The 18,606-nt window shown below is 55.3% G+C and overlaps 2 protein-coding genes across 2 annotated transcripts; both read left to right on the top strand.

Annotated features, from left to right (window-relative positions):
- Window positions 1–92: 92 nt before the first annotated feature.
- On the top strand, window positions 93–4,861 carry PRR14 (proline rich 14). Its single transcript, XM_039884503.1, is given in 13 exon segments — window positions 93–816; window positions 941–1,109; window positions 1,725–1,846; window positions 1,920–2,109; window positions 2,395–2,438; window positions 2,641–2,750; window positions 3,066–3,223; window positions 3,225–3,655; window positions 3,791–3,860; window positions 3,940–4,031; window positions 4,311–4,382; window positions 4,474–4,729; window positions 4,731–4,861. Coding segments are annotated over 13 exon segments (1,761 nt in total). The 5' UTR covers window positions 93–793; the 3' UTR covers window positions 4,755–4,861.
- Window positions 4,862–6,189: 1,328 nt separating this feature from the next.
- On the top strand, window positions 6,190–18,016 carry FBRS (fibrosin). The gene is given in 20 exon segments (XM_039884504.1): window positions 6,190–7,753; window positions 8,036–8,215; window positions 8,956–8,991; window positions 9,106–9,135; window positions 10,188–10,236; window positions 10,324–10,501; window positions 10,503–10,526; window positions 10,528–10,647; window positions 11,969–12,279; window positions 12,485–12,690; window positions 12,805–12,849; window positions 13,059–13,154; window positions 13,375–13,443; window positions 14,261–14,290; window positions 14,669–14,740; window positions 15,052–15,172; window positions 15,282–15,362; window positions 16,314–16,397; window positions 16,537–16,744; window positions 16,852–18,016. Coding segments are annotated over 20 exon segments (2,967 nt in total). The 5' UTR covers window positions 6,190–7,306; the 3' UTR covers window positions 17,432–18,016.
- Window positions 18,017–18,606: the final 590 nt, after the last annotated feature.

Raw genomic sequence — 18,606 nt, 5'->3', positions numbered from 1 at the left:
TTGAACCATCTGGTCCAGGGCTGGGGAGAGCGCTGGGCGGGGATCCGAGGAGGGAGGGGGTCTGTGGGCGGGACCTCCCGGGATTGGAGTGGAGGGGGTATCTGCTTGACAGTGGATCCCCGGGGATCTGGGCTGAGTTCGTGATGCTGAAGCTCAGTCCGCCCATGTCTGAGAGGAGCTTTGCGGAGCCAAAGCTCACAGGGAGAGCAGGATCCTTGCGCGGCGTCTGATTGGAGGAACCGAGCTGTAGGATTTTTTCCGCATGGATCCAGTCTAGGGGATCTGGTGGGGCAGAGGGGGCCGTCGGTGTGTGGAAGTATTGCTTCGAAGTCCTTGGCCATTCGCTGGGAGTGGATGAAGATCAGAGTGATCCGGTGGAAACTGAGCCTCCCAGGACCGGGATCCCAGCTGATCCCGGGTTATCTCAGGGCAGAATCTACAGGGACAAAGGCCCCAGGAGGCTCAGGCTGTGGGAGAAGTGGGGCCACTGCAATTCAGGTTCTCTAAGCAATTGCCAAGCAGGACGCGAGCGATCGCTGATCTCGGCTGCGGCGGCGGCGGCGGCGGCGGCGGCGGCGGCAGTGGGGAGACACCCGCTCGCGAGGGCCGACCGGGGGCGCCCTTTCGCGCCCCAGGTCTCCGGCCTGTGAGCTACCGGGAGCTGCGGGCGGACCATGAAGGGTGGAGCCCCAAGGGAAGGGCTGGCCCTCACTCCCCAATCCCCTGCTCCCCCCTCCTCCCCAGGCTGCAGCCTGGGATCCCCCAGGGACTCCCCGGAGCCGCCGCTTCCCCCATGGACTTGCCTGGGGACTCCAGGTGAGAGCACACCCCACCAGCCTGTCTTGAACCCGGGAAACGGGGAGCCTTGCGGCCGTACAGGGGAAACCACAGAGCTAACGACAGGCTTAGGCGACCGTCCTCTGCTTCTCTCATCCTCCAGCCCTCCTGGTCGGCCACGTCTGTGCCGCCAGCCCCTGGCTCGAGCATTATGGGGAGCCAGAAGCCCGAAACGGGCAAGGCTACAGACCCTGGTAGCCCCTTCACCCTTGGAAAAGGCCTCTCGGCGGGTCTTGGCCGTGGTGCTGGAAGATGTCATGGCTGCCCATTTGGTGAGCCCCTTGAACTGAGAGAACTCCTTCTTGCCCTGCCCCTGTCCCTTCTCAGTACCCATTAGGCCAGATCACTAGTGAAGTTAATTGAGGTCCAAACACCTCATTCTCACACCTATCGCTCAGGCAGCCTCCCTAATGCTAGAGATCTGCTTGGCTCACTCTTACTCCAACTTTAAATTTGGCCAGGTCTCCAATGCCCATTCCCCATCACCAACCCTGTCCTGCTGGAACCACATCCCTACAATTCTTTAAGTATGAGAAACTCTTCTACTTTCTTCCAGCCCAACTTCTAGGCAATCTTTGGGAAGCTGACTGAGGTCATTGGCTCCATTGCATAGATAAGAAAAACTGAAGCCCCAAACAGGGCATTGACTCACCCAAGGTCGCCCTTTTCATTTTTCCAAACAGCCTGGGTAAGATCACCCAGGTCCCACACCTGCAGCTCAGGACACTGTAATATCTGGCTCCCAATTCAGTTTGACTCACCTCTTTCTTGGGAATCTTGAGTGAATTTTAGCCATGATCTCTGACACCTTTGTGGCATAGGCACAGGGAGGCCCTGTCTATTACAACCTCATTTCATCACTTTGCTCTTGACACCTCCTCTCCTAGGTCCCCCTAGTGCCCCGAGAGGATACCTCCACTGCACAGCACGCCAGCAGCCATCGGGATTCTGTCCACAACCAGCCACCTGCCTTGCCACCCCAACAGGCCATGTGGTCGTCCCAGGCCAGGTGAGCATGGCAGTATAGGAAGGTCAGCTGGGAACACAGCTGAGCCCCTCTGATCTTCGTGTTCCCTCTCTAGGCCTACTGACCCACTGAACTTATGCCGAGAGCCCTTGAGTCGTGTCCACCGGCCTCCTTCCACCCTGAGGCGTCGATCAAGGACAACCCCTGGCCCAGAGGAGGTCCCTTCACGAGAGGTGGACCGGGCCCCCCAGCCCACCTTGGTGGTGATGCTAGAAGACATTGCCAGCCCCCGACCCCCCACTGAGGTATGAGAACTTCGGGTAAGGATGTCAGGGGTACAGCTGGGGGTAGGCACTCCAGTGGAGGTAGAAGACAGGGGTAGGAGGGTTGAGTCTTGGGTAGATTTTGCTCAGAGCAAGAAGGACAGCATTTTAGGTAGAAGATACTGCTTGAGCAAAGACCTATATGAAAAAGTGTTTGGTGTGAATGCAGGCAGACATCTGAAGACTGAGAGAGTCAGGATATGGGAAGCTAAGAAGGCCAAAGGGGGCTTCCCTACCTCCCCACAAACATCCCCTGTTTATATCCAGGGTTTCGCTGACGAGGCTCCCAGCTTCATCATCCCAGCGAGAAGGTGAGATGGCTGGGGAAGGATTTATTAAAGTGTCCAGGCAACAACTATTGTCCAGGCAGCCAGAGCTAAGGGCATCAGAATTCACTTGTCCAATTGTTCCTTGTAGCACCTTCGGAAGCCTTAAGGGACAGGGGAGGTGCTCGCTCAGGTGGGATCTGGACCCGGAAGCTCCCCCAGCCTTTTCCTTGCCTCTTCACCCCAGAGCTGAGTCCATGATGATGGTTAACCAGCCAGTGCCTCCACCCAGGGACCTGGAACCCCCATTCCAGCCATCTGTCCTGCCTGCAGACCCTTTGGAGAACCCATCACCAGGTAAGAACTCAGATAGAGGGATGAGACTTGGGGCTCTGGAAAATCCTAGCTGAGCTTAGACATGTCAAGTGCAGAAGTGAGGGTGAGTCTTAACCCCCTCCCAGGGCAAAGCTTGGTATGTGAAAATGGGGTTTAGACTTCCCAGGCCTGATGTTCAACTCCTACGGTGGGAGTTGTTTAGTGCATAGTTTTTTAGGAGTGGGCTTATTACTCAGTGGGCAGTTTAGTGTTTGGGAGATGGGCTGAGGTATTGAAGTGGGGCTTAGACACCTGCAGCTGAGGAATGCCCACCTGTGACCCCTCTCCTTTCCTCAGCCCCAGATCCTGTTCTGGAGCCCCCATCGACCCCACCGCCGTCCAGCCTTTTACGCCCCCGCCTCAGTCCCTGGGGCTTGGCCCCCCTCTTCCGTTCCGTCCGCTCCAAGCTGGAGAGCTTTGCTGACATCTTCCTCACACCCAACAAAGCCCCACAGCCCCGCCTCCCCATCAGCCCCCATGAAGTTGGAGTTGAAGATTGCCATCTCAGAGGCCGAGCAGTCCAGGGCTGCTGAGGGTACTGCATCTGTCAGTCCCCGCCCCCCTATCCGCCAGTGGCGGACCCAAGACCACAGTACCCCAGCACCTCTCCCTAAGCCCTCTCTGGGCCGAAGCCACTCCTGCCCTGATCTGGGGCCCCCTGGCTCAGATACCTGCAGCTGGCCCCCTGCTCCACACCACCCAAGCCGGCCACGGCCCCGGCGACACACTGTAGGTGGTGGAGAGATGGCCCGAGCCCCGCCACCCCCTCGACCCTGTCTCCGGAAAGAGGTCTTCCCTCTTGGAGGAGTGGGAGGCTCTCCTCCCCTCGTCACATCTTGCTCGTCCACCGCATCCACTTCCTCCTTCTCTGAACCTGCAGAACCCAGGTAGTGCTCTCTATAAACCCTCCTTAAATCCCTGGCCACAGTTGGGCCCAGCCTCCTTCCCTAGTGTCCAGTGGGCAAGAGACGGGGATACTGCTGTGAATGTTGTTTGTCTCTGAGCCTTAATCTTCTCTGCAGATTGGGGTCAACCAAGGGGAAGGAGCCAAGAGCCTCAGAGGACCAGGTGCTTTCAGACCTGGAGACCAAGGTAGGAGTACAGATGAAGCAGGGGAGACAATGGGAACCTGTGCCCATGCCGCACTCTTACCTCTGCCCCAATTTTGCAGACCATGGGAAAGGTTTCTCGATTCAGAATACGCAGGACCCCAGCCCGTCCTCAACTAAACCTTACACCAATGGGGCTGCCTCGACCGATCAGGTGAGATGCTTATTTGTGCATAGAGCTGTCTTGGCCAAACAGATGTAGGTTCACATCCCCTGAAGTGTGGCTGTGTCTCCTCTCAGGGAGCACAGTCCATCTTGGAGGAGTCAGTTTGGTCTGGACATGATTTGTGTTTAGAACTATCCATTTGCCTTGGGCAGCACTCCTGGCCCATGGCACATCCCAGAAACTGAAATACACACCAGGCCTTGCTGATTCCTTCTCCAGGCCCCACTGGCCCCAGGTTTTTCAGTGCCCTCTGCTTTTTGCTCCCAGGTTGAACAAGAAAGAGTTCAGCTTGGAAGAAATTTACACCAACAAGAACTACCAGTCGCCCACAACCAGGAGGTGAGAAACTTTGAAGGTTTGGGGGTGATAAAAGGGAAGGCTGGAACCAGGTGGCATACTGTTAACCATCATCCCTCCCTGCCTGGTCTAGGACCTTTGAGACCATCTTTGAGGAGCCCCGGGAGCGCAACGGGACTCTGATTTTCACCAGCTCAAGGAAGCTGCGGCGGGCTGTAGAATTTCGGGACAGTAGCCTTCCTCGATCCCGGCGACCATCTCGTGGGGTGCGGGCTGCAACTGGCAAGACTCTTACTCCCAACCTGGCCCCCAGCCCAGATGTAGGAACCCTGCTACAGCAGCGGCTGGAGGAGCTGGATGCCTTACTCCTGGAAGAGGAGGAAGTGGACTAGGGAGCAGCCCCATTGGACCTAGGAGCTCCATCTGTTTATCTGTACATCCATCCTAGAGGGAAGGGAAGCCTCTGAGACCATTTTATTTTTTTCTCTATATTTCTAGTAAAGTTTTTGATATGTTTCTGATTCTTTTGTATGTTCCTAGCTGAGTTTGGGATTGATTGGCAGTATTGGCTGTTTCTACTCTGGCCCTTAAAGACTGAGAAATAATGGCAAGTGCCAGGGAAGACAATGAGGGTTGGATACAGGAAGGGTGTAGGGAAATGGCTGTTGGAGATACTTCATTGATTTGAGAATTTCCCTGGGGCAGATTTGAGAATCTGCCCCAAAACATACTGTGATCTGAGATCGTGGTCAGGCTTCTCCCAACTCACATCAAAGAGGAGACTGAAAGTCCCAGAGTGGACTAAAGTCTTGACCAAGATGGTTCTAAATGCCTCTTAACATGCAGGCCAGGACCTGTTGCTGGATTCAAGAGCTAAGAGTAAATCAGTGCTAATTGAGCACCTACAACAAACTGCCACAGGTACTTGACCTGTACTTACCCGGCGAGAGGGAATTATATCCATTTTATACATAGGAAAGCAACTTGAGTGAGTGCGATGTCTACATTAAAAGGATAACCCAGGCACAAGGAGGCCAGAAGTGGCACTCTACAGCTTTCGTAACTTAAGAGGCAAAACAGAGCAGTGGCTGACAGCACAAACGCTGAAGCTAGGCTTCTTGAGTCCAAATCCTGGTTAGGAAACTAAATGTGTCAATCCCCTCCCCCTTTGTAAAATGAAGCTAGTAGTACCTTCCTAAAAGAACTATCCAATGAGTTAACATGTGAGAAAGTGCCGGTACTCAAGAGGGAAGTTTGTTTGTTTTGGGTTTTTTTTTCCCTCGTTAGCAGGCAAAGACCACTTTCCCACTGCACTGAGCGATAACGGGACACGGTTTCCTTCCCACGCGTCTGGAGCCCGCAAAGCATGCCGTGTGTTCGGGCCACCAGGAGCCACAGGGCTATCATGTTGAGCTGCCCGTCGGACGATACTGCCACGAGCGTGCGCGAGAAGCCAGGCGGCCAGTGGGTTAAGCCAAGGGGCATGAAGGCAGAGAACACGTAACTGGCGGGCGACAGGAAGCCTCGGCAGCCGCGCGCTGCCCAGAGGCCAACCGCCCTCTAGGGCTCACGCACCACATCCCCATTCCTTGTTTTGACGCAGTCGAAGGCAGACCAATGAACGAAGAGCAGGAAGAGGCGGGGTCATCCGGGACACCGCCCCAAGCACCTACTTCTAACCAATCGAGTCACGAGACTTGATGAAGGACAGAGCTACTCTGACGTGTACCCAATCCAGGATTTGAGGGCGGTTACAAATTATCCACTCTCCGAGTTTGACTCCGCCCTCCGACCTGACGTACACTTTTCAACCTATCAACGACTAAGCCTGTGGAGGGGTGAGGGGAAGGGGGCGGATAGTGGGAGGAGGCAGACAGAGGAAGGAGGCGTAGGCTGAGGAGGAAGAAGGAGGAGGGGCAGAGAAGTTCTGGCGGAGGAGGCCCAAGACTCCAAGGGAGACAACAGGGGGATGCATCGGAGCTCTCCTGCTGCTCAACGGCCGTTCCTGATCCCTTAAGGCGCAAAGTCGGACAGACGAGGAAAGGAGGAAGAGACTTTTATGTCGGCCGACAGAGACGCTCTACCCGTCACCGTTGCCTCACATCCGGGGCTTTGGAGGGCTGGCCCCCGCGGCCCCGCCCCCCCTCGCGCCTTTCATGGCGACCGGAGGCGGAGGCTGGAAGATCGGGGCCTGGGAGAGGCCCCTTTAAATCTCCTTAAAGGGGTGGCCACTGAACTCGGCAGACTACATCGCCAGCCTTAAAGGGGAAGCCATCGAACAGAAGCTGACAAATTGAGAACTGTCCTGTTGGAAGAAGTGGAGCGAGCGAGGAGTCTCAGCTCCTCTCCACCATCCCCCCACACACGCAAGAAGTCCTTTAAATTCAGCTTATAGGGGAAGTGGCCGCTTGTGGAGGACTAGAAACTTAACTCCCGAGCTCTTAAAGGGGCTGCCTGCTGTTTTGAGGACCCTGGACTCCTTAAAGGGGTGGCCTCTTTTAGCCGGAGGACTTGAGACATTTTTAAAGGGGAGGTCTGCGTTTCGGGGCGAGCTTTCGGTCCCTTTTAAAGGGGTGGCCCTTCCTCTTCCTCGGGGAGACTGGTCTCGACCCCTGGCAGGGGGCGGCTACCGCACTAGGCCAGCCGGACACCGTTGGGTCGTCTTAAAGGGACCAGGGGCTGGACAGCTTGAGGCCTCTCCTTAAAGGGACGGCCGCCCCGTTTTCGCCGTCTCGGCCCCGCCGGCCCCACAGGGGGGGCCTTGGGGCTTGTCGCCCCGGGGGCGGCGCCGGCTCCCTAGGCCTTGGCCTTGGGGCAAGCTCAGGGCCAGCAGATCCTGCTTTAAAGGGGAAGCCGTGGCCCTCACGTCCCTGGGCAGCCGTCAGCGCCGCGCCTGCGACCCCGGGCCTGCGGACAGGCCGCTTCGGGCCCAGCCGCCTCCGGATGCGGCACTGAGGGCCGTCGCCATGGAGACGGCCGCGGCTCCGGGCCCGGGCTGGGCCGCTGAGGGAGAGCGGCGGCGGCGGCGCTGCTCGCGCCGAGACCGGGAACAGCGGCGCCGCCGAGGTCCTGGCGGCGACGCGCCCCGGGCCCTGTTGGCCGCCCCGCGCGGCTCCTCGTCCTCGTCGTCGCCGCCGCCGCCCGCCAGGCCCTGGTCGTCAGCTTCATCTGGAGAGCGGCCCGGAGGCCCGAGACGGCGGCGGCTCCGTCCCAGGCCTCGGCCCCCGCGACCCCGAGCTCGGAAGCGGCCTGCCGGCTCGGGCAGCCGTGGGGAGGAGGAGGAGGAGGAGGAGGAGGAGGGGGGCGCAGACGACGGCGAGGCCGAGGAGGAGCCTGAGGAGGAGGAAGAAGAGGAGGAGGACTTGATCGATGGCTTCGCCATAGCCAGTTTCGCCAGCCTCGAGGCCTTGCAGGTGGGGCCTGATAAGGCTGGGGACCTTTGGGGGCTTCGGAGAGGCAGAGAGGATAGTTGCCCGGGTGGGTGGAGTTGTGGGGGGGATGCTGGCACCCCGAACCAGAGCAACCGGCTCCTCTGGCCAGGCCTGTGCCCCACCCTGGGGTGGGAGGAGGTAGAGCTAGTCTCCAGGGACCAACCAGGTTACCTGAGGGCCACTTCGGTAGCCTGGTCATCCCTAGAGAGGTCGGGAGCTTTTCTTTCTCCATCCACTTTAGTCCCACCACCTCCTCCTCCACAGAAGGATGCCTCTCTTCAGCCCCCAGAGCGACTGGAACATCGGCTAAAGCATTCTGGGAAGCAAAAGAGGGGGGGCTCCAGTGGGGCCACTGGGGAGCCAGGGGACAGCTCTGATCGAGAGCCTGGCCGGCCCCCTGGGGATCGGGCCCGAAAATGGCCCAATAAGCGGAGAAGGAAAGAGGTGAGTTTGTTCCAGATCCCTGTCCTTTAACACTCTGGGCAGAACATCTTTCAGGTAGACCTGTTTTCTATGAGTAATAGCACTATCTGTTTTAAACAGTGACCCTAGTCTCTAAAGGCCAAAAGGAAAGCACAGCCAATTTGAGCTCCCACTCCCCCACCCAGGTCTGAGGAAGATGTGTCCACAGTCAGACTCACCTCCTGGCTGGCACTAAGTCTGTCTTAAGCATATTGACAATTCAGAGATGAATCAAAGGAACTTAGTTGAATCACAAATGAATTAGATATGGTCTCTGTCCTCCTCCTTGAGGTGGTGGCTGTCTGGCCGGAAAGAAACGATTTACAAGCAATTACCTAATCTAAAACCTGAGAAACTACAGAAGGTAGGGATCTAGGAGAGATGCTACAGAAACCCACATGAGGAAGCCACTCATTCTGCCTGGGGGATGGGAGGAGGGTTGTGGTTAGGGAAAGCCCCCTAAGATGTCTTAGTCAGGCCTTGAAGGGTAGTCATAAGTTTGGTAAGAGGAGAAATGGGGCAAAGTTTTGGGCTAAAGCACAGAGATGTGAGAGTCTTGTATATTTGGAAAATGGGCCAGAGTATTGGGAACAGGGGAAACAGGTAGAAAGAAATTAAGAGTAGGTCGTGAGGGGCCTTGAGTGCCTTGCCAGGGAGTTTAGACATTATACAAAGGCCTCGCCAGCCAGCCTTCCTTACCTCTGGACTCTGGTCTTTCTCAGGCCTCCTCCCGTCACTCTCTGGAAGCTGGATATATAGTAAGTGTTCTGTCTACCTGTACTGGCCCCTCCCACTGCACTCCCTCTCCAAAAGTTCCCTTTCGACCTTGGCCTCTTCCCTTTTGTGATACCTCTGTCTTTCCTTCTCCCCAGTGTGATGCAGAAAGCGATCTGGATGAGAGGGTGAGTAGGGCTAGAACTTATTGGGTGGGCATTGTTACAGTTTATAAAATAAACTGCAGCTTAAAGATCTTCTCTGTGCAGCAGAGCCTCCCCTTAAGTGGAGAACGTGGCTTGGGTTGTCAGGATTAGAATTTTTGGAGGAAGTAGGGGGATTGAGAGTATAAATGACTTTTTTTCTTTGGTGACTAGTGCCAGTTGACCAAAGAATAGGCCTCTGCCTTGGTTGGTGTGCCATCCTTCTCAAAGCCCTTGGAGATACTTAAGGTTCTCCATAGAAATCCAAAGAGGCTGTGAAACCAAACTCATCCTTCCTGCTGGCCATTTGTGTTATAGATTAGACTGTGATTAGAGACACTAGTCATGGCAGTGAGAACACTAAATCGTTGTAGTAAGTATAAGAACATATCTTATAAAAGAGTTTTCAGTTTAACAGGACTGATTTGCTTGTTTTGAAACAGTGGGTCCTATTTCAAATAGAGCAGTTGATGCTCTACCTCTATAACTAAATTTGCACTCCCTCTTGTGTGTCTTGTTTTTAGTTTTAAAAATTGACTGGACAGGAAACGTGGTGAACCAGAGTTCTTGTTTATTTAAAGGAGGCAGCCACTATCCAGTTCTAGCTTATTGTTCAGTATAGGGATCGATTCTCAAGAGGACCTGCAAGTCTGAGTTTTTATGAGGCATCTTTGGATTTCTGAATATCAGCAATTAGTTTAAAAATTTTGCTAACTCTGTGGATCAGACAAATAATCCAGGTAGGCCTATTGGCCAGTAGTTAGTGATATCTGACATTTTGCTTTGATTCCCTGCTTCTTTGCTATCTCAGTGCTGCCTTAAGTTAGTCCTCCTAGTTTATGAGATTCTTAGGCTCAGCTGCTCCATCCTTCTCCCCCAGCATAGGCACACTAGAGCACAGTCTTTGATGGATTTCAACTAGGGTGATGGAATAGACTTGCCACCATTACCAGTTCCTCCTTCAAAGGCTGTTGGCCTCTCTGGGTAATGGCCTAGCCTGACCAAGACCTGACCCTGTCTTTACCCTTCTTCCCCAGGTCTCTGATGATGACCTCGACCCATCCTTTACCGTCTCAACCAGCAAAGGTTAGTACCACGGGCTGGGGCTGGAGACAAGGGAACTAGGGTGAGCATGGGCTTCAACTGAATATGTGGGCTATCCTGTCCTCACAGCCTCAGGCCCCCACGGCGCCTTCAATGGGAACTGTGAAGCAAAACTCTCCGTAGTCCCTAAAGTGTCGGGCCTGGAGCGGAGCCAAGAACAGCCCCCAGGGCCCGATCCGCTGCTAGTGCCTTTCCCCCCGAAGGAACCACCACCTCCACCAGCCCCTCGGCCTCCTATCTCACTCCCCCCCTGCACCTGCCACTCCCAGTCTCAAGTTACCCCTCACCTCAGCTGCAGCTTCGGGTCTCACCCTTTGGCCTCCGCACTTCTCCCTATGGCAGCAGCCTGGACCTCAGCACTGGCAGGTGAGTGGTCTCGTCTGGAAGGGCCTGGTCATTTTGGCACCAACCCCTGCATTCTGTGGCTGGGACATCGGATAGTACTTTTGGGATATGATTTGAAAAAGGATTCTGAGACTCGAAAAGTTTGAAAGACACTAGGGGAAACAAATGTGAAGAAATTACTACAGAATTCATTAGAACCCTATATGTATTTCTGTGCAGGAGGTGTCCACTTTGTGCCATTTCCCAGTATTTGCTGGTGAGACCTTTTTGCAAGGCACATTTGCTAGGAATAGTGTTCTTCAGAACATGCTTTGGGAAATGCTGACATGATGATTAAGAGTGCTGGCTTTGGTTTCAATCAGACCTGGATTCAAATTCTTGCTCTGCCACTTAACTGGCTGTATGATTTTTGAGAAGTCACTTAATCTCTCTGAGCCTCAATTTCCTTTTTCTGTAAAATGAAATAATAATAGAACCTTTCTTCTAAGCTGTCGTGAGTATTAATTGTGAGTTAATGCAGTGTTTCCCAAAGTGTGTACGTTCTTCATTAGTGATGTGGGAGATAATTTCAGATGTTACGTGAGTACACTTTTTTCAGCTTTTATGTGCTTTAGAAAAATGTTACTAGTACCTCAACCCCTTGATTTAAAATACTATGGTTTGGGTGAGGCTAAGTCAAAAAGAAAACTGAGTTATGTAAAAGAAAGAAGTGAATGGTACAGGTGGTTACTTGGATGTGGCAGCAATTGGTAAAGTGGTGTGAAATGTTGGAGACTTGGTTTAGCATATAAAGCAAGTGACAGCATTTGGTCTACAGTAGGTGTTCACTAAAGGGTGAGAATTATTGTTATTGTTATTAATGATACTATCGTTGTCATTATTGTAATCATCATTATTTTTTTTCTTATTACGGAGAAAACTAAGGCTCAGAGAGGGGTAGTGACTTGCTCAAGGTCACCCAGGATGTTAATGGCAGGATGGGCCTAGAACTGCTAGGCCAGGCCAGCATGGTGCTGCTTCCACTGTCTTAGGGTAGGAACCCAGGTGGCCTGTGGTAATTAAGAGTCAAAGTGAATGATAAGTTTTGTGCTGCGGTTGAGTCAGAAAAAGGAAGGTCACGTGGCCAGAGACAGCAGAGGCAGCTATATGGAAGAAGAGATCTAGAGAGGGAAAGAGTGGGGGTTGTTGGTTGTGGGAGGTCTGAGGATGGGTTCCCTGGGTGGGGGTGGGGGTCCCAAATGGTTCTACCACTCCTCCATGCTGAGAACCAGGGTCAAGGCATCACTTCCAGGCTTCTGACCTTCTCCGGCCAGAGCTGGCACCTCCCAACCCCCTCACTCCACTTCCTCCTCCCACTCCTCTCCCCCAGCCCTTCACGGTCAGCCTCCCCCAAGGCCCGCCCTCCCTGGGTGGCTTCCAGCCTTCCTCCCCTCATCATCCTTCTGCCCTCTTCCTCCTTATCTGCTCTCCTTCCTCGTCCACAAGAGAAAGCCACCTATAATCGCCCTCACGCCTCTCACTGCCTCTTCCTTTTGTCCACCCACAGCTTTTCCCCACAAGTGCCCCCACCACCCCACCACCCCTCTTTGTTCTCCCTGGTCCCACCTGCTCCTTACCCACCCCCACCCCTGCTGCAGGTGCCAGGGCACCCTGGGGCCTCAGCTGCTAACGCCCTTTCTGGTGAGTTTGGGGTCCTGGCCGGGAGGTGGGGGGCCATGGCCCTGGGCTTGGGCCTAGTCAGCTTTGGGGCATTTGAACCTTAGCATCCAGCAAGGATTGAGGAGGGAGTGGCTCAAGGCCAGAAAGGAAGGCCAGTCACCCGGGCCCAAGGAGGCTGACGTGGTGGCGACAGATATTAAAGCCTTCTCCCCCTCCCCTCCCACAGAGCAGGACCTGATCGGCCAGGACCTGAACTCTCGCTACCTGAATGCCCAGGGTGGCCCTGAGGTGGTGGGGGCAGGGGGCTCAGCCCGGCCCCTGGCCTTCCAGTTCCACCAGCACAACCACCAGCACCAGCACACCCACCAGCACACCCACCAGCACTTCACCCCTTATCCCCCGGGCCTGCTGCCACCCCACGGCCCCCACATGGTGAGCTCCTCATTGGGCTGGTGATGAGGCTCAGAACTCGGGGGGAGGGTTTGGCTTCCAGGGGAAGGCCTTGGGTCCCTGGCTGGCAGTTTACTCTACCCTTCTCTTCCCTAGTTTGAGAAATACCCAGGAAAGATGGAAGGCCTTTTCCGGCATAATGTGAGTGTGTGTATGTGGTGTATGGGCATAGATGTATCAGTGCGTGTGGCCCTAACTGTTGGGATCTAGTCTTCAGCTTCCAAAGCAAAAGCCTTGAGCCTGGGAGAGCTCCTTGGGGCCTTTAGGGTGGAGGCCAGAGGACTGATGAGCAGACCAGACGTGGGCTGCACCTCCGCTCCCAGATTGGACTAGTCCCCTTCTCTCCACAGCCGTACACGGCCTTCCCTCCCGCAGTGCCCGGCCTACCTCCGGGCCTCCCGCCAGCTGTCTCCTTTGGCTCCCTGCAGGGGGCCTTCCAGCCCAAGGTGAGCTCCCGAACCAGACACTACCACCACCTCCCACCGCTTAAAACCCAGACACCCCTGGATCCACATACCTTCTTCCCATTCCCCAAATCTCCTGCCCTCCCCTTGTGAACCCAGGTTTTCCCAAAGCCATGTTCCCCCTATCTCAGCCCCCAGCTTGGTTCTAGACCTTGTTTACGTCTGGCGCTAGCTCTCCTGACTGATCACTCCCCTTTCCCAGAGCACGAACCCCGAGCTGCCACCACGACTGGGGCCAGTGCCAAGCGGGCTTCCCCAAAAGGGGACACAGGTGAGGGGGGCCAAGGCAGGTCCTGGGGTTGCTGGAAGATCTGTTGAGGGAGAGTAACTTGAGAATGACCCACTGACTCTCCCTTTAATATATGATCAGGGGTGTTCCTGAGAATCTGATGTGAGGGAATTTATGTAAATGATAGGATTTCCTATGCATGAGGAATAGGAATTTCATGAAGTCGCCCCAGAAATAATATTACTGGGACAGTAATTTAAGGGATTTAAAATATTTTAAGTCACAGAACCTTTATTTATTTATTTTAATGATATCATACCAGGAAGTCCTGTCCATAAAACAGTGAAGAGATAAGCTCCCTTTTCAAAGTGGCACTGGGAGTCCAAGCCTTTCCTCCCACTTAGCACATGTAGCAGCCTTAGAGCCCATGGCTCTGGTAACAGCATGAAATGTATAAGATATGTCTCCTAAAGGATGAACTAGATCAGAGGCTTTCCAAGCTTTTAGCAGCAGTAAAAGCTTTTCTCTGAAGAATCTTAAACAGACCTTCAGTACATAAAGCCATTAGTAGGATAGCTTTTCTGGTGGAGAAATGTGTCCTGCCCGGCCACTAACCCATGCCTCAGCCTTCCAAGCAAAGCATCTCCTTGGGGCCTGGTTCAGAAATTCAGTGCTATAGGGGAGAGGTCCAGAATGGGAGAGGTGGGGAAAGGAGTCTTGACACAAGCAGAAAAGGCTTGAGGGAGCCACACACAGTCTCAGGAAGGTGTTCGAGGGGGATTGAGGGGCTGTGGAGCTGAGGTGCCAAGGTCAGTAAATAGTTCTGAATTGCCACCAATCTCTGCTTTGCCATCCCCAGATCCCTGACCATTTCCGGCCACCTTTGAGGGTGAGTGTGGTGAGGGCCTCAGGCTGCATGAAGCTGGGGGCTGGTGTCAGGGTGTTTTGCTAGTGGGCGGTGGTCTTGTTTGGGAATTAGTCAGAAGCCCAAGACTTGGAGGCAGCCAGATGTGGAATGGCAGAAAGCAAAGAGACTGTAGCCCTGAGCTGGGTTCAGTATAACTGGTCATGGGACCTTGGGCAAGACAGTTTCTCTCTCTGAGCCTCAGTTTCCTAGGCTGTGAAATGGACCTAGTCATCCCTCAGTGTAGGGATGATAAAAGGAAATGTTGTATGGCAAGTCTGGGTGCAGGGCCAGGCCTGGAGTGAGTGACAAGTGAACATTCTTTCCTTCCCTTTCCCTTTGGTTATTCTTCTGGGGCGGCAGAAACCAGGGAAGTGGTGTGCCATGCACGTGCGTGTGGCTTACATGATCCTGAGACACCAGGAAAAGATGAAGGTACTGGGGCTGGAGGACTGGGGAGAGTGGGCCTGCCTGAACTTTGGGCATCTAACTTCTGTAGAGCTTGGCAGAATCTTGGCCAGAAACATCCTATCCTGTCCCTGGTCACTGCCTGAGCAATTCTACAATTAGCACTAAGTTCTCTAGCTAACTAGGGGGCTGGTCAGAGAAGGCTCTGAGGAGGCAGAGGCTAGGCACCTGAGCCCCATCTTGGTGCCAGCCAGCCCTTGGAGGGGTCTAGGGGTAGAAGAGCAGAGCAGGACCAAACCTGGCTCCTCATTCACTGCCCCTCTCCCTGTTCCATGCAGGGCGACTCCCACAAGCTTGACTTTCGGAACGACCTCCTGCCCTGCCTTCCGGGGCCCTATGGGGCCCTGCCCACTGGCCAGGAGCTCTCCCACCCAGCCACCTCCCTCTTCACTGCGACTGGTGAGTCTGGCCAGCCCTTTTGGAAAAGGCCTGAGGTTCCCCATCAATAGCCCGAGGCTCACTTTGCGCCCACTTAGCCTCATCCAAGTCTCCCACCTCTCTGACCCAGGTGCCGTCCACGCTACAGCCAACCCTTTCACGGCAGCTCCCGGGGCCCACGGACCCTTTCTGAGCCCCAGTACCCACATTGGTAAGAGCCAAGGACATATTGGGCAATGTAGGCCTTGTCTCTGACTTGCAAGAGTTCTTAAGCTGGGATAAAATTTAGACCTGAGGGGCAGCAGGAATAGGGGTGGACCTGGCTCCACTTGATTTATGACCTTGGGCAAGTTACTCTACTCACTTTGAGCCTTGATTTCATCATCTGTAAAATGGGGTAGGGAAGAACAGAGTGATTGTTAACCTTTGGCAGTTCAGATATTGTCTCTGAAATAGCCAGTGATGAAGGGTAGTGTGCCACCTGGGAGAGGAAGGTAGAGGAAGGCTACACAGACCCAGGGGAGAGCATGGTCACTGGCTGCTAGTGATCTCAGGCAGTCTTCTTCGGGGAGATTTAACCCAGGTTTGGGTGGACCAGGATTTAAGCCTGGCGGCGTAGGGAAAGTTGTTCTTGGAAGAGGAAATTGTGAGGTTCCCGTAGTGGGATAGTTTAGTTCCGACTGGCTAAGTGACACGTGCATGAAGTTAGAGTCAGGCTGGGAGGGGCCCTGCATGTCAGGTGGGAGGAAGCCACAGCATAGGTCTTCAGGAGAGTGACTTGCTATAGAGCTGGTCCGGGTTGCTGGTGTCAGGGGGAGTGGGGTAAGAACTTGATCTCTGGAGTCAGGCCCTGGGTTTGGGGAATCACTCGTTGGTTAGATGACTGCTGGCAAGTCACTTCACCTCTCTGAGCCTATTTCATCATCTTTAAGTGGGAATGATCCTGTCTGCCTAATGGGGCTTGTTGAGAGGTTAAACAGCACAAACGCATGTCAGAGCTCAGTGCCTTGCCTGGCCCAAGGAAGTGCTCAGCACTTGGTTGTTAGGACTAAGTGGCCGGGGCCTCCAGGGCCTGCTCACTGATCTGCCTCTTCCTGTCAGTTCTTGGTGGCTGCTTGGAGCTGGCTGCCCAAGGCTCTGACCATCCCCTTTTCTCCCACAGATCCCTTTGGGCGTCCCACAAGCTTCGCCTCCTTGGCTGCCCTCTCAAACGGGGCCTTTGGAGGCCTGGGCAGCCCCACATTCAGTGAGTGCTGGGTGGGGTGGGGTGGGGTGGGTGTAGAGCTGTGGCAGCGGGTTAAGGTGCCCAGGCAGGAGGCTGGGCGGGTGCTCACGTGGGGCCTTCCACTCCTGGCTCCCTTCACTCTCCTTTGCTCTCTGTCTAGACTCCGGCGCCGTCTTTGCCCAGAAAGAAAGCCCAGGGGCCCCGCCAGCCTTCGCCTCCCCCCCAGACCCGTGGGGCCGCCTGCACCGCAGTCCTCTGGCCTTTCCTGCCTGGGTCCGGCCCCCTGAGGCCGCCCGCACACCAGGCTCAGACAAGGAGCGGCCTGTGGAGCGGAGGGAGTCCTCTATCACCAAGGAGGAAAAAGACAGGTATTGCTTCCCCACCATTCCCCACCCCCTGTACTGTCTGCCTCCCCTGTCAGCCTCCATTTGACCTTTGGAGTGCCTTCATTCTCTTCCCCTGCACCTGCCCCCAGGGACCTCCCCTTCTCACGGCCCCAGCTTCGAGTATCTCCCGCTACTCCCAAGGCCCGTGCTGGCGAGGAAGGGGCCCGGCCAGCCAAGGAATCTGTGCGGGTAAAGGAAGAACGGAAAGAGGAGGCTGCTGCTGCCGCCGCCGCCGCTGCTGCCGCTGCCGCAGCCGCCGCCGCCGCTGCCACTACCGGGCCTCAGGGCCTTCACCTGCTGTTTGAGAGGCCCCGGCCGCCCCCCTTTCTGGGCCCTAGTCCTCCAGAGCGCTGTGCTGGCTTCCTGGAGCCAACCTGGTTGGCAGGGCCCCCTCGTCTTGCAAGGCCACCTCGCTTCTATGAGGCGGGTGAGGAGCTGACTGGACCAGGAGCTGTGGCTGCTGCCCGCCTCTATGGTCTGGAACCTGCCCATCCCCTGTTATACAGCCGCTTGGCTCCTCCGCCACCACCTGCTGCAGCCCCGGGAACCCCTCACCTTCTCAGCAAGACCCCACCAGGAGCCCTTTTGGGGGCACCACCTCCACTTGTGCCCGCCCCCCGGCCTAGTTCCCCACCTAGGGCCCCTGGCCCAGCCCGGGCTGACAGGTGAGGGAAGGGGAGGGGCAGGGGCAAAGCTCCATCCCCCTTTCCTTTTGACAAGGTTCTAGAGCCAAGGGCTGGAGGGCAAATGTTATGACCTCACCAGCCACCTCTGAGGTCATGGAACCTGAGAGCAGAGCCCCAACCCCCATGATATTAAGCATCAGATGAACCTTCGGGTCATTGGGAAGGCAGAGGTCACAAACCTCTAGAGAGGTGTGTGCGTGTCTGTGTGTGTGTGAGTGTGTGTGTGCGTGTGTGTGTGTGTGTGAGTGGAGTCATTTCAGAGGTCATAGCTCATGATTTCCTGAGGTGCACCATTGTCCCCTCTTAGGGCCCCTAGGCCCTTGGCCTGCCTCCCCAAGGGCTCACCTAAGCCAGAGGCCAAAGTGCTCCCCCTCCCCTTCATCTACCACCCAAGTCCTCATGCCCACTCAGGGCTGGGGGAGGAGGGGCTAAAGGAAGGGGGGTTCCATGTACATATTTATCTCCCCTTCCACATAGCCCCCCCCAGACCTTTTGTACATTTTTACAGGGGTGCCCCTCCCAGTAAGCCCCCTTCCTGGTTAATTAAATCCTCAGACTGGTGCTGTGTTCCTAGCCTCTGGCCTCTCTGTGGGGGGAGGGGAAATTGCAAGGGGAAGTGCTGGAAGGGGACCGGCAGGCCCAGGGTTTATTCCTGGGAATATGGAGTCCAGCAAGAGGTGGGCCAACCGGGGAATGGACCTGGGTACCTAGGCCGGAAAGAAGGGCACATGCTTCCTACTTGGCTAACAGCCCAGGTTCCCCCAACTTGTTCCTGTTACCTCTGTGTGTCCCATCCTCTAAGCTTCAGAGTCTACTTCTTTATGGCTCAGTCTCCCCATTCCATTTCCAAGTGCCCCCAGAACTCCTGGGCCCTGCTCTCCAGAACCCTGCTCCCAGAGCCCCCTGCTCCAGGCTAAGGAGAGCCAGAGAAGGTCACCTATGTACCACACACCAGGGGTCTGGCGGTGAGGGTGGGGGGGGGAGCGGGGCACACAGGCAGCTTCTTCAGCAGCCTCTCTGCAGTAGCCCCAGCCTTCCCAAAGCAGCAGGTGCCCCCAGGCTGGGGCCCAACCTAGAAGGCAGGGGGCAGTTTTAACAAAAACATAATGTTGACTTTTTTCCCAGGTGGGGCTTATTCTGTAACATGACTTCCGGATA

This window comes from Pteropus medius, unplaced genomic scaffold (assembly GCF_902729225.1).
Source record: "Pteropus medius unplaced genomic scaffold, Ma_sr-lr_union100, whole genome shotgun sequence".
Classification (NCBI taxonomy): Eukaryota; Metazoa; Chordata; class Mammalia; order Chiroptera; family Pteropodidae; genus Pteropus; species Pteropus medius.
Note: the sequence above shows the minus strand (reverse complement) of the source record. Positions and strands in the feature narration are given on the sequence as shown.